Raw genomic sequence first — 26385 nt, 5'->3', positions numbered from 1 at the left:
TGAGGAGTGCAATGGTGTTGGCTCCATTGCTTGTACATGTAAGTCCTTTTAGAATATCTCGAGTCTTTAAATTAAAAGTTCAAAATCTATTTTTTGAATGTGTGCCACAGTGGAAAATATAAAAACAAACAACCGGAAAAAGTAACATGGGCTGAGATAAATATAAAACATCATTTAAACTGACTTTAGAATATGTAGATGTGACGGAAATTACACATCTCCATGAAGTTTATCACAGTTCCAGCAGGCGATCAGATTTAATGTTACAGCAGCATTTTTTCCCTGAAGGCTGAAAATATACAAGATGTTTATTGATAATTTGCTATAAATATCATTTTATTTGTTTTCTCTCTCTCTCTGAAAATAAAGTTGTGAACGTGGGGAAATTGCTTCCGTAAAGATGTCACATTAGACTGTTGAAATTTAAGCAGGAAAAGCGTATATGAAATTTTATTTTATTGCCGAAATACTTAGCAAAAAGACCCCTCAGTTTTATTTTGAAGTTCACCTATTAGTGTATGACTTTTTTTTTACATTGCATTAAATACTATAGTGAATTACATGTATGCAATGTATTCAGTTATTTCCCAAACGTTGCGTTATCACTTAAAATTACATAATTGTGTGAAACTATGTACAGCCTTGCTCTCATCAAGGCAAATCTGTACAATTTGTCCTCGTCCGATATAAATTAAACTAGAGGTACTGTGAGCGATGAGCTCACTAAATGATACCCCCGCCTCCCATATGGTTATAACTGGTGAAATAGTCCATCTTTTCCTGTGGCCGGGAAACCCAAAATATCTGTCGGATCAAAAAGTAAAATAGGAGGTGCACAATGGCAATATGTAATAAAGATTCTGTGAAAGTTTCATCAAATTTCATTCATTGGTATGAGAGGAGTTGCGGATAAGAGATGGGTACCCCAAAGCGTAACAGACGGACGGACAGACGGACGGACGGACGGACGTACAGACAGACGGACGGACGGACGGACGGAAATACCGATTACTATATACCCCCACTTTTCAAGCGGGGGGTATAATGAAGTACACGCGAATGTCACCTTTCAGTGTAACATTCATATATCAGTTGAAAATCATTTACTCTAATTCTGAAAACAGGCGCGTAGCATCGTTTTTGGAAGTGGGGGGGCCAACCTGAGCAAAAATTTTTTTTACTTACCTGAACAAGTTGACAAGCAAAAAAAAAAAAAAAAAAAAAAAAAAACTAAAAGTTGCCCGAAGTCGAAAATCCTATTTCGTGGGGGGGGGGGGGGGGGGGGGGGGGGGGAGAGGGGGGTAGTGGCTAACTTTTTTCAAGACCAACTATCTCTCAATTGAAACTTTTGGGGTAAATTTTTTTTATAACACTACCCTTTGCTGAAATGTGGGGGGGCCAACCTTCCCTTCAGTAAACATTTTCTATAGTAAAGGTAATGTCGGGAGAAAAAGTGGGGGGGCCTGGCCCCCCCTGGCCCCCCCTGATACTACGCCCCTGGAAAATGTTTGGAGTTTTATTCAAAATAGAATTTTATATAAATATTGCATGTAGTTGAATGTAACATTGAAAATTTTCACCCAAAGAAAACCATTGTCAACCGAGGCACAGCCGAGGACAATGGTTTTCGAGGGGTGAAAATTTTCAATGTTACACTCAACTACATGCAATATTAATTATATTATACTGAATGTTTTATACAAATACAAACAGTGAACCGTACGCGCATAAATTCTGTGTAGTCGCTATTTTTTGGAATATCACCCGTCGTCAAGCACTGTTGACTGTTGCTACGCTGGAGGGCGTGGCTTCATTATTCAGTGGGTAATAGTGTTTTTAGCAAATGTTTCTCGACCAATCAGATTCAACTAATTTACATGAAAGTATAGTATCAAAACATATAACCCTGTCATTCTTTACCATAAAATAAAATTTTGAAATTCCTCTTCATTATTATATTTTTTTAAAATATCAAAATTAACAATTAGCCTCCTTAATTCCCTTTTGTCTTTTTAAAGACTTAATATTTGCCATAAAATAAAATGGTGATATTACTCGATCGTTATTATTATACGATTTTTAAAAAAATCAAAATATATAATTAGTCCCCTTCCAAATTATCTCTTTTTAAAAACATAATCTTTTAGATACAAGTATTTCCATATTAGAATATGCCCAGGTCGTTTGACATACCACGCAGTTTACATGCATTTTTTCCGCCTTTATCTCTGACAAGACGATCTGGGAAGATTTTTTTTTTAAAATCAAGTGCATGCAGTGAGTGAGAATCCTGTTCCAAAACCATGACTTGCAGTCAACAAAATGTTGTCGTATGTCTCAAAACTTATGGATGGTAAAACCAGACTTATTTCCTATCTAGCTTGTAACACGAGCTTTGATTGGTTACAAAGTCGGGTGTAAATATCCGTGCACCCGACTTGAGCCGGGTGTAAATAAAACGTGACGTCACAATGTATACATTCTCTATGATAAAAGCTAAAAATCATGTTTACAAAGCATTTTTATGGGAACAAAGGAAATAAATTCGTTATCCAGGTCCAATCAAGGGTGTACGGTTATTTACCCCGGGTTGTATTCCATACACCCTTCGGCCTTCGGCCTCAGGGTGTATGGAATACAACCCGGGGTAAATCCCCGTACACCCTTGATTGAACCTGGATAACTAATAATATACAGTTAATACTTAATAACCCCCCCCCCCTCAAAAAAAAAACAAAAACGAATAATTAAAAACGTTGCCTGCAAAGTAATTTGGGACAATTACTAGCTTTATATCGGGACTTTCAGCATCTGGCTGTACTATCAGCATCTCGCTGTACTAGATTTACCGCCCACTAATCGTTACTATATTTGGTTTTGTCAAAAATGTCAGATGTCATTTTTGTACAACGAAGATATAAAATACGGAACATCACAAATACGAACCGATACATTTTGGAATTTTCTCAATAACTTACTCGGATTATGATAGTTCCAAGTTTTAGGTATGAAATGCGAAGTATTAAAAGAAACAACACGGTACAAGAGTGCGTTCGATAAAATACAGTTGTTGAGATTTTTAGATTTCTGGATTTTTTAAATACGTCACGACCCTTCATAGAAATTTGGTAGAGTCGAATATTATTTTTTTAAATAATTTACTTTTTTAAAGTTAATCTTATAAAATGTTCAAGAAGAAATTAGCATGATCAGCATTTTTTTTTTTATTTTTTAAGATATGGTCCCAGTTGTCCCCTTGACCTTCCCGTATTAGAAGCTTTGCAACCGACTTTATGGTATAGGCCAATGGAACAGGCTATCGTCGATGCTCTATACACGTGTATATGATACAAGTACGCAAATTGTGAATGTGAATGCAAAAAAAAATCTTAGTATGTAAAAGTTATTCAGACAAAAAATATAAGCTCTCTGACAATACTCACTTTTTCTACGAATGGCAACAATTGCTATGACAACCGCCACAATGACAACCACGCCCACTACAGCGGGGACAATGACGAAAACGAGGTTCAGCGATGCTGTTTCTTTTTTGCCATGGATACCAGAAACAGGCGCTGCCAATGAGAATGAAACATTTGCATGAAATACACATGTATGTTTTACCTTTGAAAATGTGTACCTATACAAATCTATACGAAAAAAGTCTAGCATATCTAATGTTTTGCTGATGCTGCATAAATAAATCGATGTTTGACCACTGATTGAGATGTTGGACGGCTTACGTTACAGAATAGGCGGAGCTTAATCTTATTTTCATTCGTAATCGTTGGTGTTCATAGTGTAAGGTCATTCTCTCAACGTGAAAAAACGTACAATCTGCTCGTATAGAACGACACATTGATGTGATTGACGGGGAAAATTTTTATATTGACATATTTTACGCTCTTACTATATTTTTTTAAATTAAAAAAGAGGGAGGGGGTGTATTGAGTCATACTTCAGACGCCTGTGGTATTGCGGACCTGATCCTCACACCATATTGTAGAGTAATGGGGCAATACTAAATATGAATTTAAATTTGCGGTGCATTTTTAATTGAACATTAGCATCAATATTCAGACCCCATCACCTGTTTTGATATTTCAAATATAGTTAACAATAAATTTATGAGGATGCCTTATTATATACAATTTTAAAATTTTACCCATTCGAAATCGTCCTGTAACAGTGTCAGTGTACTTGATATGACACTGGAAAACGCCAAGTATGAACCAAATTTGTCAGACTTTCCTCCTTTTATTTATGATTATTTTGTTTTCCTACTTTTAAAGAATACGAATTAGTTAAATGAAAGGAGTGGCTACGTAAATTCCCCCTCATTGAATACAAATGAAAACAATGACCCTCTGAAAACCGGATGCAGACGAGAGTTGAACATCCTTTGTCCAGCAGCAGTGCAATATGTGATCTGATAGAAAGAGTGTTTTGCGTGTACATTACTCAGAAGAAATTTGTTTGATTGGTCAGTTTTGTATTTGTACGCAATAAGGAAGTGATATCGTTTTATTTGTTGGACAGTGGCAAGTGTTTTCAAAAAATGGGGGGGGTGGGTGGGTAGTTGTTCTAGGTTTTAAACTTTTTTCGATGTACATGTATAGCTATAAACATGCATTACCTAAGGATCAAAATACGTTTTTTTAACTAAAGACAAAATTTGAATGATTGAAGCTAGTTGTATACCCCATGCAGTCGATCTTCATTGCCCCCCCCCCCCCATCGCCCATTTTGTCATTCATTTTTTTTTTAATTAGTTGAGTTAGTCTGGTACTTTTGCGATCGCATCTAAATTCGTGAAAGTGTTGTTTTTAAACCAAGAATTTAAACAATTTGCACAATGAAACATGTTACATATTATGTAATAGATGTAATTCTAACAACATAGATGATGAAACTCATTTTTTAATAACATGCAAAAAAATTGATCATCAAAGAAAAGAAATATTTCAGTTAATTAATCATAAATTTCCACTATTTTCAGCTTTAGATGATGAACAAAAACTTTATTGGTTACTCAATACAGACGATAAGGAAACTCTTAATTTTGTGGGCAAATTTATAAATGATAACATGTTATAGTAGCATTAGTCTTTTACACATACATGCATATTTGATGTATTCCTTTTAGGCAGGATTATTGTTAAAATGATTTATGTCAATTACTAATTGTATAATTGTTTTGCTATTCATTGGCTTATCTTTTCCTTATTATTATAACAATCTCATACTTGTCTGTTATGGGCTCTAAATTAGTAATAAAATATTCTGTTCTGTTCTGTTCTGTTCTGTTCTATCATTTCGTTTCTTATTATTGTTAATGTACTAATATTATTCACTTAGGATAAAAAGGTGTATTTATATGGAAAGCAATCGCCTTTGGATTCCCATGTACCTACATAGCGCTAAATACATTTCTAAGTACCCCCCCCCCCCCCCCCCCTTCAAAGAGAAGATCGAGATTGCGTTGTCTTGGGTGGATATGAGGGAGTCGCTGATTTTAAATTTACACATAAAAAATCAACAGAAGTATTACCTAATTCCTGTTTGGCTAGTTCATGGTTTTGTTTTGGAGCCTGCGTTGTAACCAGGTCTTCATCAATCACTGGAACGTTGTCCGTGTGTGTGTCTGTGTGTGTGACCACCGTACCAGAACCCTCTTCTACTAGGCCCTCCTGTATATCACTAGGAAGATAAAGAAATTTATTGGATCAATATATCAATTAATATATTCTTTTAATTCGACAACGGACCGAACTCTGTTAAAGAAAAGCTAAAATGTCACTCAGGAAAATCCATGGACCTTTCCGCAAGTCTTACGAATTAGATAAGATTTCTTATATTCTTAACACAAAAATACGCTTCAGTTTTTATGATATTATAATTTGAATAATACGTTAGAGAAAAATTAAAAGCTTTATATCATACCATCCAACAAAAGTCGTAAAATTTTTGTGAAAAGAGTTGAAGATCAGCAATTCTGTTGATGAGCTTAAAGCCATGTTTATTAAATAATGTGTTAATTTTTGCAAAAGGAGTTAAAAAAATTTAGATTAATTAAATTCAACTTGCTCTTGCAATACGTTCAGTATTCATTCAACGCAAGCCACGAGTCTTAATCACTTTATTTGTTAAGTCCAACATACAAGTTTTCCGTACGAAGAAAATCTTCTCTATATCTGATTTTTTATCTTAATTTTTATATTGATAAACGTGAACTCAATGAAAGAAATATGTACAGTGTATCCGTGTAAGGAAAGAGATATGTAAGTGTATATTTTAATTTTTCTTTTTATGATTTATATCGTTATTAAATTGTAAAAACAAACAAACTCCCTCCATCCCTCTACCACCGAAAAATCCAAAACTAAATAAATAATAATTGAACTAAATTGACAATTATAGAATTTATTAAAAAAAAAAAAGAGTTTTGCATATTACTACATGTAGTATATACATGTACATTGAAAATTGCATAACGAAAGACAGAATGGTGTTTTTTTTAAGGAACTTACTAACTTGCTTTACAGGAACACTTTAAAATCCTTTATTTAAAGGAAATTCTTTTTCTCATTGAGGAACCTGGATGTACATGCACTGATAATTATGAGTTAAGTACTTTTGAACCCACCCAGTCATTTCGACATGCACAGTCAATGGTAACTCTTTGGTATTCGTCACCCAGAAGTGGAGGTATCTTGAACTTGTGAGAAGGACCGTGAGGTACTTAAGTTCAAATTCGATATGAATGAAGCTGGTACTCCAGCGTGAGGCGGTAAACACTAAAACAATGTCCTTTTAGACGCTATCCAACATTCCGTCTAAATTCCATTAGAATATGTTCATTCCTTTCAAAGGTTTATAAGGCATGTTGGGGGAAACTTAAGTGCATGTAAATATGTAATTAAAAAAAATACTTTAAAGTTTGCATTCCGTACCCTTCTGTTTGATTTGAAATTAATACCCATCTGATTGGAGGGGTGGATGGGGGTGGAGGCAGGGGCGTAGCAATAGGGGGGGGGGGCAGGGTGGGCCTGCCCCCCCCCCACTTTTTTTCCCAACCTTACTTATACTATAGGAAATGTTAATTGAAAGCCTGGTTGCCCCCCCCCCCCCACTTTTAGTGATGTACCGAAATTGTAGTATTATAATTGGTACTGAAGGTAGTTGACACTGAAAAAAGTTTACCTACACCCCCCCCCCCCCACTTTCAAAAACGATGCTACGCCACTGGGAGGCTATCCAGTCAGAATCCGTGTTTGTAGCATCAATCGATTGTCGATTGAAAATTGTAACTGAAAGTTCAAGTTTTACGTTAACTTTGACTTTCTAAAAATCAGGGGAATTTTATCTCAACTTTTTCCTTAACATGTAAAAGAGCTAGACTACAGAAAATTCTTTTGGTTACTAATGTTACATTTCAGTTCAACAATTCAAGAAATTCAAAACTTTGAATTTCTTTAATTGTAAAACTTAATTGTAATACTATGAAAAAAAAACACATGATACTGTACTTGAAAAAAAAAACCGATATCAATACTTTTGTAAGTTTGTTGGACACCCTCTGTTGAATGATTTTCATTTAATTGTATGATGGGTTTGCTCTAGGAAATATAAATTACTATACAAAACATAATTACATATATATCTTCTCTGACAACTTTATGCGTTTTATAAATCCTGTTAAATAATCTTAATTTTAAAGTATTTCTACTTTCTACAAATTATCAAAGAAGTAAAGATAATAAACGAACACTTTAAAATCCTTTATTTAAAGGAAATTCTTTTTCTCATTGAGGAACCTGGATGTACATGCACTGAAACTTATGAGTTAAGTACTTTAGAACCCACCCAGTCATTTCGACATGCAGTCAATGGTTACTCTTTAGTATTCGTCACCCAAAAGTGGAGTTATCTTGAACTTGTGAGAAAGACCGTGAGGTACTTAAGTTCAAATCGATGTGAATGAAGCTGGTACTCCAGTGTGACGCGGTAAACACTAAAACAATGTCTTTTTAGACGCTATCCAACATTCCGTCTAAATTCCTTTAGAATATCTTCATCAAAGGTTTATAAAGCATGTTCGGGGAAACTTAAGTGCATTTAAATATGTAATTTTTAAAAAATACTTCAAAAATTTCATTTCGTACCCTTCTGTTTGATTTGAAATTAATTTCCATCTGATTGGAGGGGTTTGTGGGGGTGGGGGCTATCCAGTCAGAATCCGTGACTATAGCATCAATCGATTGTCGATTGAAAATCGTAACTGAAAGGTCAAGTTTTACGTTAACTTTGACTTTCTAAAAATCAGGGGAATTTTATCTCAACCTTTTCCTTAACATGTAAAAGAGCTAGACTACAGAAAATTCTTTTGGTTACTAATGTTACATTTCAGTTTAACAATTTAAGAAATTTAAAACTTTGAATTTCTTTCATTGTAAAACTTAAGTGTACTACTATGAAAAAAAAACATGATACTGTACTTGAAAAAAAAACCCCGATATCAATACTTTTGTAAGTTTGTTGGACACCCTCTGTTGAATGATTTTCATTTAACTGTATGATGAGTTTGCTCTAGGAAATATAAATTACTATAACAAACATATATATATCTTCTCTGACAACTTTATGCGTTTTATAAAGCCTCTTAAATAATCTTAATTTTAATCATTATCTTATGTAGAACAATTTTTTAACGATGAAAAGTGTAAATAATTCTTTTTCTTTTGAAGTTAAAGTATAAATTTAGCCTTAGAAAGTATTTCTGCAAATTGTCAAAGAAGTAGAGATAATAAACGGACATGAAATATACAATCGACAAATTTTTGAATCTAAAAATCGAATGCAAACAATAAGTTAAAATTCACTTACCATAATGAACAAACGAGCAGATGAGTTAAACATAAAACTGTAAATAGGCGAGAGAAGTTCATGGTGATGTATGCTGATGTTACCAAATGAGGGGAAAAACAAAGTGTCGTCTGCTGACACTGTGTCTGCTGTTTAAATATTACCCAGGATGACCTTTTGAGTGACATGGTGATGTCATCAGGAAATAGTAACGCTGTGAAATGCAACATGTACTTTAGAAACTCTCTCTCTCTCTCTCTCCATGGATATAGATTAATAGATACTTTTTTTTCTCATTTTTGTTGAAATGATTATGATTGACAGTAATACAACACATACTTCTCCCATCATCTAAAATTACTTTTGTTAATATATAGTCGAAGATTGAAAATTCGGAGATTATAATCCTTTAAAATAGTTGATGCTTAACTCAGACCAAATCTCTTATTGAGAGAGAGAGAGAGAGAGAGAGAGAGAGAGAGAGAGAGAGAGAGAGAGAGAGAGAGAGAGAGAGAGACGTGTTGGGGGTTGGGGAGTCATGGTATTCATTACATCGAAAAGTGAGATACAATATTTCTGCATATTTACTCTACTCATATATAAATCATGGAACCGCTGGTTTACACAATAAAACATTGTACAGTCATCTATTCGCTCCGTTGGCCTCGAAATGATTCAAACTTTTAACTTGATAGATAAAGGCCCACAATATAACCTAAATTATGTAAAACGGGAAGTTTACATATTTTCTCTTTTTCTACCGTTTTCATGAATGCTACTATAGTATCGAAAAAGAATTATTTATTTAAATTATTAATATATATTATATGCAATTTAATTTTATGTTACATTGCAATTTTAAAAATAAAAAAAAAACATGTAGAAAATAAAATACGGAAATTTTTTAAACAATACACGGCATCCATCCAGAATTATAGTGTTCGTTGTAGCATTGTTACGTCATTGTATTTGTGACGTCACAATGGATTGTCATTGATTCTGTAGACGTAGAAATCATGGATTTTAGCTATTCGTAAGTATTATATACAACAGTTTTTTAATTATTGATAGCAATTATCATTTATGATATACATATAATTCAACTGTGGATGTGTTTGGATATTTTTAGACTTCCGACGATTTGTGAAGAAAGAATATACGAAGATGAAGAGGAAATTCACCAAAGATATTTCAAGATGCTGGATAATGGTATATTTACATCTTTTATTATGTGTACTGCCATTTATACGAATTGCATTTTAGAGTTTTGTTTAAAAAAATCATTCGTATCCATTTAGGACATTCAGTACTCGTAGCAGACTCGACCGAAGGCGAGAATCAGAGAAACTTCAACATCTCTGGGTATATTTCCCTCTCTTTCAATTTTTAAGACATATATTATTTAATTTTCAAAGTGAAGTCATTACTATTTGATGATAACACGTTTGTTTTTTGTTTTTTTAGCCTTTATACAATATGCGAGGATGAAAATTATGAGTCTGAACCTGGAATGCAGGTTGAACTTGAATCCGATAAAGGTAAGTCTTGTACTTATTTTTTCAAGGACGTGATTTTATCAGTTTTGTCAAATTTAACTTGCAATTGCATGTTTTAGCACAGTTTGCATGTATTATATTGTAGGAAATAAGTCATCAACTTCAAAAATGACGGAGCACTCTTCTGCTGAGCTCGATATTCAGCTTTCTAGGTACAGTGTAATAATAATCCCTTCACAATTTTCTCTCTCTTTCTCTCTCTGTTAATTAAAAGGGATGATAATATAAATTTGTTTTAGCTTTGTCAGAGAAGAACTAGACGTTATTCCAGAAGAGAAAGTATATGATGACCCATTGATTAAGCTGAGATACTTCTTGTCTAATGAGGGTAATTAAAAAACCCATTTAAATTGAGATTTAATCAACATATGGATTTCAAATAAATAATAAATATATGTAATCGTTGATTTAAGATGTTGCTTCTTAGAATCGATTGTTGATAAGAAAACGTACTGAGCACAGATTGAACGCATTGGCAAATTAACAGTTGTGTAAAACGGACTAACATGGAATCACTGAACACTTTATACATTACTACCTTTTCTTTAGTCCTTTCCCTATACACCTTGATTTGACAAATACTACGCACTCTTGTGCATTCTTTTCCGACACCATATTAGAAAGTTACACTGTATATGTATGTCTAATTGCAGCTGGAATACCAAGAAAATCTACCCCTGATGCCGTTAGAAAGATACAAAATGACACACTTTTACGGTAAGATTAATATTATTCTGTGAGTTATACCAATGTACACCCCATCTCCCTAAGGCTGTGAAAAGACATGAAAAATCGACCTTATTCTCAATAAGATATTTTTCGAAACGATTTCAATTATCACGAAAATAGGATGGGGACTTGGTTTTTGACATATATACCAAAATAGCTAGTGTGATGTACATGTATATCCATTTTCATTTGGTCCTATTGTAGACACTGGGTTAATCTCTGCAGTGAAAATATCCAAGAAAAAAGAAGTCTTGAAAGGGAATTGCTGGGATGTACAGAAGATGAGGGAGTATGCTGGCAAAAAGTTGTGGAGCACAAACTTTCAACTCTTCAGGTAGAATGCATCAAACTGGAAAATATTTGTAAACAGATGAAGTCTGATTTGAGCTCTCATGTTCCAGAAGTCTCTTTGTCAGTTGGAGAACTCACTGAACGTATCCGAGAAATTTGTCGAGAACGAATGCGATGTTATAGATCTTCAGGAGTGGATGAAGAAAACATTCAAAGAAAAGAAAATATGTTTCCACAAGGAAACGTAGAGCCTGTGGACCTACCATCGGTTAACCAGCAAAAATTGGTATGCATAGGAAGAAAAACGAAATTACATGAGGAATGTGAGAAAAGCAAAGCTTCTGAAGAGAACCATGCATATGCAAGTAGAAAAGAACAAAGCCAAAACGGAAAGGAGCTACGTCAAGAAAATGAAAAGATTTTCAGAAAACCCGAAATCAATGACATCATATCAGAGAAAGCCCACAAAGAAAGTCGAAGCGGACTTTTAAGCCAGGGAAAAGATTTCGCTCTCAATGATGGATGTTCACAGTTGCAAATCCATGGATCAAACGGAAGTTCTGGTTCACCTCCAATTTTTTCACACTCTGTAAACGGACTTCACAACGGAGTTAAACTTCCACAAATTCAGTCGTGTCTACAAATGAAAGCTGAAGTAAACCATTTTTTACATCAAAGCAAAAGTGTCTTCAAAATGCCGGAAATCCAAACCGCCAAAAAGCAGATCCGCCCGGAACCATGTTCTAGTGCGTCAGATCCAAACCAGACGACATGTAAGTTACCATCAATATATGGACAGGCAGTATATGAGAAGAAAACGACAACACGCACTCTAGCATCCCCTAAAATTCTTCCTCCATTATTGAGCATCCCAAAGTCATCGAAGGAGATTCGAAAATGTTTCCAGGTCCCAAAACAAAAACGGCCTCTGATGTCCATTGGCAAAACAAATTCATACGATATTTTAATCATTGAGCACAGTGACAACAATACGTCAGCCAACAAAAAGAAAATGTCAGAGCTACTCAATTCTGATAGGGATGAAGGTCATTACAAGGGCAAGGTGTTAGCATATGTAGAGGAAACTGCAACGGGTACCAAGGAGGTTAAAAAGAAACATAACAAAAATCGAATTCCTAGTGGCAGACGACATGGTCGTCCGTAGAAAAGGATTTTAGCCAGGCACAATGGCTGATGCTTATTGGAATAAAAACAGAACTAGAAGAAAATCATAATGAAATTGTGTACCAGTTGTGTACCAGTTGCAAAAACATTCTCCAGCAATACAACGTACTGTTGAAGACCTTCCGAATTTTCCCTTACCAAGTTCACTGTACTGAAACCTTTTTTGCAATGAACATCCAAATTAAAAATAGTACAAAATGGAGCATTCCTCCCAGGAAAACAGAAAGCCAAGAAGGACAAACAGAATTCTTCCAAACTGCGGAGTACACTTGTTTTTAATGCACATACATGTATGTCTATGGAACATTTAATAAAATAATACAAGATTTGTTTTAATGAATTCTCCTATATATGTTATACAGTAATATCCAAATTTACATGAAAAACTCAAACTTTAATCTAAAGCGCTTTCGTCCCATGCGGGCTCATCAGTATATACATGCAGTAACTTGAAAAAGATAAATATTTAAAAGAAATATTGATAGCGGTAAATATTATTAACTGTAAGAGATGTTTGAGAATTAAACAAAATATGTGGAAAAAAGGTCAAGCAACATCATTGTTCAAACGTACCTTTTGCTTTATTTGGTGGTGAAAACTCCCAACAAAGTTCAAGATCATACTAATGACTTAAAAAATTATAATTAATACCCCTCCCACCACTAAATGTTTTATCTTGTTGCTTCTTCAATACATAAATGTACACGCTTATCAAACCAAAAATATAATCAATTTAAATTATGTCCACGAATTTAAATTATTTTTAACTGATTGATTAATGAATGCCAACTCACAACTGAAGATGGCGATTCAATGATTAGATAAAAAATGAAATTTAAATGAGTTGCATCAAGCGAAAAGGGACCTTCGTGACATAAACGTAATTACGTCACAATAGCGCTTCAAAGACGTGACGTCTCGTCTGTGCGTTTGCCGATGAAAAAAAAATACGATAAAGCAAAACAAAAATATATTTGCGTAATACATATATTTTAAAAAATAGACACGCCTAAACTGTCTTGAAAAAAAAATGATTAAAATCGGCAATTTATAGGTTTACTGGTATTTTTTTTTCAAAAAATTATATAAACTAATTCAATTTTTGATTGTTTATGAATGGTTTAATTTATTCTTGAGCTGTCAAAAATGCTCATCAACAAATCAATGTATGTGCATAGGCTCTGAAAACAATCGCTTCTTTTGCCTTTCCGATCGAGCTCCAGTCTCTTCAGATAAGCAAGTGGTCCCCAGCGTTTATTTCAATGTTTTGTTATTTTTCTTTTGGATTTTTTTTTTGGGGGGGGGGGGGTATATTTAACACATTCCAGATTGTTTCTCCGTTATACAGAGAGACCAGAGAATTTGCGAATCAGTGCCCAAAGTCTGTCATCAGAGATTAAATATTCGAACCAAGTTCACTGATTCTAGCATGGTTGCAATAGTTATTTATTAATTTATATTAAGAAAAAAAAAATGAATGCAGCAGCTAAGAAACTTTGTATAACCATGTCATAAAGGATGAAGCGGCAAAAGCCATACGGACTTGCGTATTTATTCGATGATATTTTTTATGTAAGAAAAAAATTTGTTTATACATGTACATAACCTTCAAGTTTTTCATTTGTCCGAAAAATCTGACGTTTTCCTGGCTTTTTTTTTTTTTTTACGATTTTGATATTTTACATGCCAAGAAAACGTTTTCCTGGCATGTAAAATATCAAAGTCGTAAAAAAGCCAGGAAAACATCAGATTTTTCGGACTAGTTTTTCATGTGTAGGCCTGCATAATTTTTTCCTCTATACATTTTGTTAATTATTGTACTATCGAAATTTTGATCTCCTCAAAACTTCTTCGACGACAAATACAGATATTTCGAATTCAAACTGGAATTTATTTTCCTTTAATTTGAATTCAATTTTTGAGGATTATACTTAGTATTGATTGCAGCAGTGTAATGGTGAAATGCATATTGTGTTCTGAGTATCGGTTAGTCATAAGCCAAACTTCGACCTAAAACTGTTTTTCAAATAAAATCTGGAAATGTTTCAATTTTAAATTATTTTTACCGAAATATTCACTGCTGCAGTGTAGTTTTCATCATGGTGCAAATTATTTTCTGGATGATGGATTTCAAGCTGAAAATGGATTCTTCTCGAGGGAAGCCCAGAAAATTATAGACCAGTTAGTATACTTAGCATTGTTTCTAAAATCCTTGAAAAAGCTATATACACACAGCTAGAAAATTATTTGACTGAAAATAATATTTTATATGAATTACAATCTGGTTTTAGAAGTTCATTTTCTACAGATAGCTGTCTTATACATTTAACAGACTACATAAAAGGTAAAACAGCCAAAGGTCTTTTTACAGGAATGGTTTTACTTGATCTCCAAAAAGCATTTGACACAGTTGATCATGATATTTTGTGTGAGAAACTTAGTGCTATTGGTATTCAATCAATCGAATGGTTTAAATCATATATGTGCAACAGGAAACAACTTGTAAATTCTACATTATGTGATGTAACATGCGGAGTACCTCAGGGAAGTTTGCTTGGGCCTCTTTTGTTTTTGATTTATGTCAATGACTTACAGTCTTGTATAGACCATGAATGTAAAGTGCTTTTATATGCTGATGATACTGCTATACTTTTTTCCCCACAAAGATCCAGATGTTATTTCTAAAAAACTCTCTTGTATGTTAGAACTCTGTCAAGATTGGTTAGTAGACAATAAGCTATCTCTACATTTGGGTAAAACGGAAAGCATTTTGTTTGGTACTCGACGAAAACTTGATAAGTTTAATCTTGAATCTTTTTCATTATTTTGTAATGGAGTCAGAATTGAAACAAAAACATGTGTGAAATATTTGGGTGTATTTTTAGATAATGTACTGTCTGGTGAAAAAATTGTTGAAAATATTATCAGCAAGACAAATCAGCGACTGAAATTTCTTTTTAGATATAAAGATTGTTTATCTTTTTTGTCAAGAAAATATTTATGTACAGCTTTAATCCAGTGTCATTTTGACTATGCTTGCTCTTGTTGGTATGAAGGTTTGACAAAAAATATGAAAAATAGACTACAAGTTGCTCAAAATAAAGTTATCAGGTTTATTCTCAATAGCCATCAAAGGAAGAGAATTACTTTTGACGAATTTGAAAAAGTAGGCTTCTTGAATGTTAGTAATAGAGTTTCTCAACTCCGACTTAATCATGTGTTTAATATTTTTCATGAGAAATGTCCAAATTATTTATCTGAGCATTTTATTCAAAATTCTACAAGAACAACTAGAACAACTAGGTCCAGCAAGTTGAACTTTTTTATCCCAAGGAATTGTTACATGTAAGTTAGAGTCGGATACTTTCTATCATAATGGTATCAAGGAGTGGAATTCACTTCCAGATGAGATAAAATCCATCAAAAACAAAGCTGTTTTCAAAAAAGAATTAAAAAAACACCTTTTATTTAAAATGCGCTCAATATCTGAAAATGAGTTTTTATTCTATTAGCTTCCTAAAACATATATATTGCCTTATTCATTTATGTTTTATTTATTCTTATTTATATCATAGCATTTAGTGCTAAGTAGGTTAATTACTATTACAATTTATGAGGACTCCATTGGAAATAAGCACATTATTGCTTTTATGGGTCATCCTCGGGTAAATGGCTATACTTAGTACAAAAATTATATAGTTACCCGCCATTCTCTTTTAGATATACTGAATTAAATGTTTTTTCTTAAGTACTTGTTTTTTATGAAATAATGCCAGTGTTTTATTACAATTGTATTTTTTAGGAAATCTTATGATTTCTTTGGATTCCATGTGCCAATTATGTTCTAATGTTTCTATCTTATGTTTCATATATGACTTGTGCCATTTCCTGAATAAACAAACAAACAAACAAATGATGCTTCCAAAATCTTAATCAAATGTGAAATTGTGTCATTTAAATTCAAGTTTTGTGGGAAAAAAAATGAGTTTTGAGAATTGAAATAAAATGCAATATTCATGGATTTGAATGTGTAAAATCGAACAGATCCGATGCAGACACCGTGTTCTGGATTAACTTAAATCTCCAAGTTCTTTTTGTTATTTACATGTACATTAAATCGTATTTAAAGTATTTGTTTTTGTTTCCCTCTTGTGCACACGCCAAGGTTTACCTGTAACTCTCCATTCTGTTTGTTTTAACTATCTATTTTTTTTTTTAAACTGTCTATTCTGAAAGAAGAATAGACAGTTTTTTCAAAAAGAATTGACACTTAAAGGTGACTTAATGGATAGTTAGGGGAGATAGCTCAACACTTAAGCTATAGAATGGACAACACAAACAAAAAGTTTACGTCACAATCATGTTTTAAATCTTTTGACAACACATCCATAAATCTATTGATCATGAACTAAAACTTTTTTTCATATGATTTTATGTGAAAATATTCAGGTTCTTAAATACAGATTTTTTTCGAAAGCTCCCCCCCCCTCAGGTTTCTTATACCTTGTACCAGTGACGATATTATAGAAATCCATTGACCATGATGACAGAAAAGGTTGTATCTGGATAATTTGAGTACAGTTGACTACCCTGATAGACCTGTGTCCAGACTCTGTCCCCCGCCTGTAACTGGTGGACAACAAGGTTGGAGGCTGATGGGTATACATACGTATTAGATGAGGGATGATAAGCCATGACTCCTGCCTTAACTGAACCATTAATCAATATTTTGATCCAGAAAATTTCGTCGTGAAATGCCACAGTGGTACAGAATATAAGATACAGACCAGCCTTTGGGGCAGTAAATATTCCTGTTGAAGGATTATATCCACTTCCCACTTGGTAGATAACTTGTGGGAATATAATAGTTTGTCCAGGTGAAAATGCCCAATTATCGCTAGCTCCAACTCCAGCTGTAAAAGCAACGGTTGTCTCTAGACCTTGAAGAAAATATTAAAAAATACCAAGAATGTGATTGTTTACCAATATTAGTGAAACATTATGAAAGAATTAATACTCAGTACTATTTATTTTTTTTTAAGATCGTCTACAAAAGTTTTCGACACTTTCCGTTTTCATAGTGATCCTCTGTATTAAGGATACAGGTTATTCCAAAGTTTTAATTTAACTACAATATTTCACAAAACATGAATGACACTATGAAATTTCTTCTAGAATAACATTCATATGGAGGATATCCTAATGGTTCTGAAAAGTTATCGCTAAATGTAGATGCAAGAGTTACATAATTTTTCAAGTTCCAAAATGAAATATTATATATACTTAGTATATTAGTTGATTATGTAGGGTAAAAGGTATTTATACATGATTACTGAAATATTAAAGAAATACCTTTTCATACATACGTGTTTGGAGATTTTGTATCCCCGCCTGTGTTAGTTGATGTTGTTCTGTTTGTGTCTTCTGCTGTTGCTGGAGTGATGATCCTAGCGCTGAGATGTTATTTTGAACATCCAAAAGGGAAAGCGATAAGTATCTATCGTTCATTTTAAGGCTACTGACGACTGAGGTTATATTTTTCGGCACTTCCTGTTCTCTTCTTGTGATGATATTTCTTAATGTTTGGATGTCCTCCGAACTAGATTTGTTCAATTCCATAATTGAAAGTGATAGATTCTGTGCCTGAAGTTGAAGTTCTTTTGTGATACCATCAAAATTGGAATTATTTTGTTGACAGAACGAGGAGTTCAGACTATTTAACTTTTCCTTCAACATGCCGTTTTCACTTTGTACGTTTTGAAATGAAGCTTCTAAATTCTGAATCGTATGGTTCATCGACTCCATCATTTGATCTTGTTGCTGTTGTCGTCGTTGGAGCTCATCAGATGCTTTTTGTTGTTGAAGATTTTGTTCCTTCAAAGTTAATAATTCTTTATAAACTGAATCTAAAGTTGTTTCAAGATGAAGTAGTTGTTTGTACACGTCAGGATCGGTATGTGGGTTAGAAGATGGAGAAGTGTTTGAGTTACCATGCTGCAATGCACCAGAAAATGAAATAATACTAGCAAGAATCAACACGATGCACGTTATCCACGCCATAGTTGAACAATTTCTTTTAGATATATGTGTAAAACAAGGACATGTCAAACTCATTGCAAATAAGATAACACAGTAAAAAAGCGTATGAATTTATTTTAAAATCCAATACTAACTAGAAACAGAGGGATTTTGCAAACATATTTATTTGATCTGAAAAGACAACTTGAAGATCGTTTCAGATATAGGCTGTTTACAGTCCAATACGGTTCCCTATTTCTAAAGATTAAATGATTTTCTTTTTGCATAAAAAGATGTTGCCATATAGGGGTCCGCCGTCATAAAACTTTGAGAATTCTCAAAGGAATTCTCCACTCTTGAAAGTCTTGAGAATACTTAGCTGAGAACTTAAGAATAAAACAGAGTTTAAGGAATTTATTTTTCTCAACTTTTTATGACGGTGGCTGAGTCTGAGAATTTTGGATTTGAGAAAATTCTCAGACTTGAGAGCATTCTCAGACTTAAGTATGTTTTATAACGGCGGACCAGGGTCTATAAGATGACATTACCAAATTGACACGAATAGTTAATAAAAATGAATTTTGACTTGTCCGAATTTTCTCTATTTTTCTTAATTTTTAAGAATAAATTAGTTATTTTTATATGTGTTCTGCATTTAAAATTTTCTAATTTTCACATAAGAAATCATATACGGGTACAAAAGATACAAAAACAAAAAAAATCGACCGTTTACTCATTTATACTGTGTAAATTTAGAATAAGTGCACATGAATTGAGATTTGAACGTGGTAGATATGAATACACAAAAGGTATTAATGGAAAAAAGATCCCTCTAGAAAGAAGTCAACGGACATGTACTCTTTGTAATTCAAATTGTATTGAAGATGAAATCCATTTCCTTACAAATTGTTCTTTATATAATGAAGAAAGGAAAGTTTTGATTAACTTTTTAAGTGACAATTATAAAAATTTCAACACTCTGTCCAACAATCAAAATTTTTTATGGATTATGGCAAATGAAGATCACAATATATTATTTAAACTATGTGACTTTTTATCCAAATCTTTTATTAAGAGAAAAAATCTCATTAAAAAATGATAAAAGTAAAAATGTTAGGAAATACATAATTATTCAATTCATGTGTACTTCAGTCTCTACTACTAATGTACTTTGCATTTTTTTTTCTCTATCTGTCTTATAAACATTAAGTTCAAAAATGCATGTACATTAATTAATTACCATTAGGCCTAAATACTGATGCCCTATACCACAATATGATACATATATATATATATACATTGAAGAGTCATATGTCTATTTTATGTACATGTTTCGATACAAGTACTTTTTCCCAGGTTAATCAGCCTCCCACTTTTAAAAACCATACTCCACCCTGTATCATATTGAGTTATTTAACAACATGTATGTGTAAAACGTACGTTATAATAACTCTTTCCCCCTTCACCCCCCCCCAATTGAAAAAGCCATCCCCCCCCCTCTTTGAAAAATTTCCAGATCCGCGCCTGCAACGGTTGAGACTTGTCAGTTTTACACACTGTTTTTCGCATGGCGCAGTAGTTAGAGCATCTGCTCTACAGTCTCGAAGTAAGGAGTCCTACGTCGCGGGTTCGAATCCCACTGTGGGACTTGGAGACCGGTCCTTCAGATGAGACCGTATAAACCGAGGTCCCGTGTCGCAGTAGGTGCTGGCACAAAAAAGATCCCTTCCTGCTCAATGGCCATGAATGCCGAGGAAAGAACAAAATTTGCAACTCTCCACCAGCAAGTGGTGGCGTCTCCAAATTCTCGAGAGGGACGTTAAACAATATACAATCAATCAATCATTTTAGCTCTTCATGAATAACTGAAAAAAATTCTAAAACTTTACATCGGAGTCTTTGTTCTCAACAAAAGGTAGGCGTTTCGAAGCGTTACAATGTTTCGCTAAATATATATAATAAATAACAAATTTTATTCAAAACTATTTCCACCAATGTCGACTTTAGAATGATCCATTGATCATGACCACAGAAAAAGTTGTTTCCGGTGAATCTGAACACAGATGATTACCACTGCGAACTTGTATCCAGACTCTGTCTCCCATCTGTAATAGGTGGACAACAAGGTTGGAGGCTGATTGGTAGATGTATACGTTAGATGATCGAAGAAGTGCCATGACTCCTGCCTTAGCTGAACCATTTATCATTATTTTTGTCCAGAAGGTTTCATGATATTCTGCCACATTAGTACAGAATATGACGTAGAGTCCAGTCTTCGGGGCGGTGAATATTCCTGATGAAGGGTTATATCCACCTCCCACTTGGTAGATAATCTGTCTGAATATTACAGTTTGTCCTGGTGAAAATACTTTGTTATCACCGGGGATATTGCAGACCCCCGCTGTAAACGCAACGGTTGTCTCTTGACCTTGAAGAAATAAAATAATACGATTACCAATTAAAGTGAAACGTAATTAAAAATATATGATTCATAAAAATCATTTTTAAAAATCGTCTACAATTTAAATTGTTTTCAGAGTAATCTTCTGCATTGAGGGTAAAGTTGATTCCAAAAATTTAAATTGTAAAAAAAAATATGTTACAAAACTTGTATGACACGATAAAAGGATACTCCAGTGAACCTGAAAAACGTATGGTTAGTCATTATAATATACCGGTATACATGTAGAGGCAATTGAAAGTATAAGAAATTTTTTTGCATACATACGTGTTTGGAGATTGGAAAGAAGAATTGTGCTCTTGTTAAATGAATAAGTGAGATTTTGGATTTCCATCTGCAATAGCTTGTGCTGGTTTGATTGTATCCTCTGCTGTTCCTGGAGAAGTGTTCCAATCATTGATATATTATTTTGCAAATCTAATAGGGAAAGCGATAAGTATCTATCATTCAGTTTAAGGCTATTGACGACAGAAGTTATATTTTTCGGTACGTCCTGTTCTCTACTTCTAATGATATTTCTTAATGTTTCGATGTCCTCTGATCTAGATTTGTTCAATTCCATAAGTGAAAGTGATAGATTCTGTGTCTGTAGTTGAAGTTCTTTTGTGATATAATCGACACTGGAATGATTTTGTTGTAAGAATGAGGAATTCAGACTATCAAGTCTGCCATTCAATACGCCGTTTGCACTCTGTACGTCTCGAAATGAAGCTTCTAGATTCTGGAACGTATGGTTCATCGACTCTATCATATAATCTTGTTGCTGTTGGAGAAGTTGGAGCTCATCAAATTGTTTCTGTCGCTGAAAACTATCGGAATAAGTAAAATTGTATTGATAGAATGAAGAATTCAAACTGTATATTTTATCTTTCAGAACACTGTTTTCACTTTTAACGTCTTGGAATGAAGCTTCTAGGTTCTGAATCGTATGGTTCATCGTCTCTATCAATTGCTGTTGTCTTCGTTGTTGGTCTTCAGATGTTTTCTGTTGTTGCAGATTTTGTTCTTTCGATGTTAATAATTCTTTGTAAACTGAATTTAAAGTTGTTTCAAGATGAAGCAGTTGTTTGTACACATCAAGATCAGTATGCACGTTGGATGCAGAAGCATTCGAATGTCCATGAAGCAATGCTCCAGAAAACGAAGTAATAGAAAGAACCAACACAATGCATGTAGTCTTCGCCATATTTGATCGACTTTTTGAGATAGTACAAGCAATTTTATTTCAAGTAAGATAGCACAGTAAAATAACGCTTGAATCAAATCTAAAATCCTTAGCTAACTAGAAACGGAAGAATTTTGCAAAACATATTAAAGCTGATCCGAAAAGATGATTTGAACCTCATAACAGATTATATATTGTTTAACGCCCCTCTCGAGAATTTTTCACTCATATGGATCATAACAGATAAATTAAATACTGGTTAAAAATTTCGGGGTGCCGGTAATTTAATTAGCATTATTCCAATAAAAGATGTGTTTGTGAAATACTGAAGGTCCCATTTAGCAGCTTATCGCGACGGTTGAAGTTTTTCAAATGCAAGTCAAAATGCAATGTCAAAAGGTCCAAATTGTTGGTATACAAAGGATGGTCTTATCATAAGAAATAAACCTGTGAAATAAGAAAGCCCTGGTTGTAACTCTTCTGAAGAAATGACCAAGGTTGATTTTTAGCTCTACTGGTCAGAGACCAGAAGAGCTTATGCGATAGTAAGGTGTCCGTCGTCCGTCCGTCTGTCTGTCTGTAAACAATTTTTCAAAACGCTACTCCTCCTACAGTTTTGGTCTGATTTTAATATAACTTGGCACACAAGTAGACTACACTAAGATACATAAAATAGTGCATCGGTTTTTGATTTCGATGAACGATGTTGCCATGGTTACTAAAAATAGAATTTTCTGTGAAATTCCTTTAAAATGCTACTCCTCCTACAGATTTAATCTGATTTCAATAAATCTTGGCACACAAGTAGACTACACTAAGATACATAAAATAGTGCATTGGTTTTTGATTTTGATGAACGGTGTTGCCATGGTTACAAAAAATAGAATTTTTCTGTGAAATTCCTTTAAAACGCTACTCCTCCTACAGTTTTTGTCTGATTTCAATATTACTTGGCACACAAGTAGACTACACTAAGATACATATAACAGTGCATCGGTTTTTGATTTCGATGAACAGTGTTACCATTATTACTAAAAATAGAAATGTCTTTGAATTTCGTTTAAAACGCTACTCCTTCTACAGTTTTGGTCTGATGGCAATGGCTTCTTTTCTCATCCTTTGTTATAAGTACAAACCAGTAGAGCTACAGTCTCAACAGAGACTTCTGGTTTAAAATAAAATAGTTCGGTCAATACTAAGTTCATGGTCAGAATTATTTATAGTTTATACCCAATGCATTGAAAGGTCTTTCTCAATGTATACAGTTGTTTGGTATGGAAGCCCTAGCAACAACTATTCAAAAATTATGGCAAAGGTTAAAGTTTGATATTTTTTTGTGAAAGAAGGTTCACTCTTGAAAGATATCTGGGCCATAAAAACTGTCCTAATTGCTTTTTGAAATGTTTAAATTTTCACAGAAATACTTCTTAGTATATGTGCTTAATACTCATCCTTTCATTTCTCTTAGGTCAAGATCAAGACGTTAAATATGGTGGTACCCAAAGAAAGGTCTTGTCACAAGAAATACCTTGGTAAAATTTGAAAACCATAGCCAAACTCACTAAAACATTATGGCAAGGTTAAGTATTTTGCTGACAAACAACCAAAGAGACAGACTGACGGACGGACAAGGCAAAAATCACATAACCCCGAATCTTTGACAAAAAAAGCTGTTATTTATTGCTTTTTGAAATGCTTACATTTTCACAGACATACTTCTTAGTCATCTTTGCTAGCCAAGGGTTTCTGACGCTACTCTCCTCATAAACCCTTGGCCTACGGTGTTCATAGAAATCGGGATTTTTTTCCAGAGTTAAGATTGGATTTCAGTACACCCAGGTCGACCAATCAGCAATTGTTTTTTGTAAATGACGACATTTGCGTTCGGGATACATCTTAACTCTTTAATCTTGGAAATGATAAAAAGCAAGTAAACAACGATCCGTAAGATAACATTCAATTCTATGAATAGCCATAGTGTCATCCAATATCTTCTAAATATGTGATTAAGAATCTATATTGAAGCTTCAGATTTGTTCTATAAATAATGAATAAACCTAACTCAATTATTGCTTGTTAATTATTCTTGAAAAAACTTTGATTTAATTTTTTTTAACACGTGTCTTTATTTCTGGCGATGACGCAATCTGTGCGTACCTGATAGATTCGAGATCACGTGTCGGAAAACAATCCCGTCTTTTGTCTTTACCGTATGCCAAGGGTTTATGAGGAGAGTAGCGTATTAGAAACCCTTGGCTTGCGAAGATTACTTCTTAGTATATATGCTTAATACTCATCCCTTCATAGAATGAGTAATCCATGCCAAAATTTATGAAAATTAACCACAAGTGAAATTTGAACAAATGCAAAATAAAAGCAATTTTTGCATTTGTTCAAGTAATCAGCAAAGATTGTCGAAATGTACATTTAAAACATAACAACTTTTTTTTTTTTTATCAAATCAAAAACTGATGAATGATCTAGTGAGTGAGTAACTTAACTATTTTATTTCTTATCTATGAAAAAGTGGTGAAGATTCCATGTAGGTTAGATCCCCCCTTTTTAACCGTTACAATTTGTTCAGTGTATTTTAATTTTGCATATCTTAGACCTATAATTGGTTTGTGTTTAGAATTATTTTATTTCTTTTTTTTTAAAGTGGTAAATACAATCTTAAGAAATAGACAAGATTTAAAGATTATTAATTTAAAAGAAGAAAATAAAAAATAAGTTATGTTTCAACAATCTAAATGTTTTCTATGGACATTTCAATAATTAACTAATAAGTTGTTTTACACTATTCCTATCGGTCTTTAAACCAACATTAATACGCTAATGATGGATGCAAAATAGTTATTATTGTCATCTCCCTCGGGAGATGACACATTAAGATTGTATGCCGGAAGTGAAGTCCTAGTGTAAGCCTCCATTAATCTTTCGGGAGTCCTCGATGTTTTACAGAGTTCCAAGTAGCCTGTAAATTGGTTTTCTTTTAGAAGAACTAGCTTAGGAGTGTGTGATCTATTTTCGGTTTAGGCCTATTTGAAAGCCAAGGAAAATTTAGAAAAGAAGTACGATGCTTATAAATATCTATAGTTTCGGTGTGTCGTATATATATATTGATCCTCAGTACTATGCCTTATTAAATGGGTAAGCCACACAAGGAGAATTGACAATGACGTGATTTCTATATATAGATTTGTTGACGCGAAGGGAAAACTGGTTCTCGCAAAAAAAGAACACGCTTACAATTAGATTCTGCAAAAAATGAACGAAGAGTGGTCAACGCTAGTTTTATGATAAATTTTTAGTCTGTAATTGGATTTATTAAATTAATTCATGTCAAATGATTAGCTGCTTTTAAATGAATGATAATTATTATTGATAATTCTGTATTGTGTTAAGAAAATATAGTTCAAGGAAAGTATATTTGAATTTAAGTAAATTGTAAACACCCAGAACAACAAAGACCGCTAAAATGAAATTTCACCAAAAATCGCCTTTGGTGCTCTCGCAGACGTCCATGCTTTCCATATATATACTGCGGCCAAAAGAAACTGCGTACTTTACAGTGGAGTTTGCTGAATAAGTCATTTAAGAACTTCAGGTGTAATAATCCATATATTCATTGCATTAAAATATCTCCCTTTCTGTTTTATTTCTTTGACATTATTGATACCAAAGAGATGACATTTCAGGCTTTCTGGAAAGCCAAACTTGTTTATATTAACTTTATTTGTTTGGCTCAACACTTGTTTTAACATAATCTCTAAGTACTTTGATCTGCTTTACGTAGGAATTTCCCTTGATGTATATCACTTACTTCAAGCTATAACATTTACGACAATTTTCCTATAATCCTATGACATTTAATTTGAAAGTACTATTAAAAATTTTCCTTATCTGAAGATTTTCTGAGAAATTTAATTTTTTCGAGAAAAATCCCTCAGACAGGTCCGAATTTTGGGAAAAAAAAGTTGGTGTAACTGACTGATAAGAAAAGAGATCAAATCAACTATTACAGAATCTCATGGGTAAGTTCCTGTTACCTTGAAGAGAACTTATAAGGCAGCTTGGTTCTTTTTTACCAGTAATATCTTTTAATCTTACTAATT

General features: G+C 33.4%; 4 protein-coding genes across 4 annotated transcripts in view; 1 reads left to right on the top strand and 3 right to left on the bottom strand.

The window, feature by feature from the left end:
- The window catches only part of LOC134272100 (uncharacterized), a 9780-nt gene extending 737 nt beyond the window's left edge, over positions 1-9043 (bottom strand). The window contains exons 1-4 of the mRNA XM_062754340.1: positions 8887-9043; positions 5552-5700; positions 3444-3575; positions 1-289 (exon numbers count right to left, since the gene is read on the bottom strand). The exon at positions 1-289 is cut by the window's left edge and continues 737 nt beyond it. Of these exons, the coding sequence (XP_062610324.1) occupies positions 264-289; positions 3444-3575; positions 5552-5700; positions 8887-8948 (369 nt within the window). The 5' untranslated portion in view covers positions 8949-9043 and the 3' untranslated portion in view covers positions 1-263. The remainder of the gene's footprint in view (positions 290-3443; positions 3576-5551; positions 5701-8886) is intronic.
- Positions 9044-9802: 759 nt separating this feature from the next.
- Positions 9803-12920, top strand: LOC134272079 (uncharacterized). The gene is made up of 8 exons (XM_062754313.1): positions 9803-9898; positions 9995-10074; positions 10164-10227; positions 10330-10403; positions 10507-10573; positions 10661-10749; positions 11075-11138; positions 11355-12920. The coding sequence occupies exons 1-8, from the start codon at positions 9882-9884 to the stop codon at positions 12604-12606; spliced, it is 1707 nt and encodes a 568-aa protein (XP_062610297.1). The 5' UTR covers positions 9803-9881; the 3' UTR covers positions 12607-12920.
- Positions 12921-17135: 4215 nt separating this feature from the next.
- On the bottom strand, positions 17136-18686 carry LOC134272077 (multimerin-2-like). The gene is made up of 2 exons (XM_062754312.1): positions 17993-18686; positions 17136-17566 (listed from the first exon to the last, which is right to left on the bottom strand). The coding sequence occupies exons 1-2, from the start codon at positions 18684-18686 to the stop codon at positions 17148-17150; spliced, it is 1113 nt and encodes a 370-aa protein (XP_062610296.1). The 3' UTR covers positions 17136-17147.
- A 1961-nt stretch (positions 18687-20647) lies between these two features.
- Positions 20648-22042, bottom strand: LOC134272076 (uncharacterized). The gene is made up of 2 exons (XM_062754311.1): positions 21373-22042; positions 20648-21072 (listed from the first exon to the last, which is right to left on the bottom strand). Exons 1-2 carry the CDS (start codon positions 22040-22042, stop codon positions 20648-20650), a joined length of 1095 nt encoding a protein of 364 aa, XP_062610295.1.
- Positions 22043-26385: the final 4343 nt, after the last annotated feature.

This window comes from Saccostrea cucullata, unplaced genomic scaffold (genome assembly GCF_032062105.1).
Source record: "Saccostrea cucullata isolate Sc308-1 unplaced genomic scaffold, CSIRO_AGI_Scuc_v1 ctg2232, whole genome shotgun sequence".
NCBI classification, from domain to species: Eukaryota; Metazoa; Mollusca; class Bivalvia; order Ostreida; family Ostreidae; genus Saccostrea; species Saccostrea cuccullata.
This window is presented reverse-complemented; position numbering and strand designations above follow the sequence as displayed.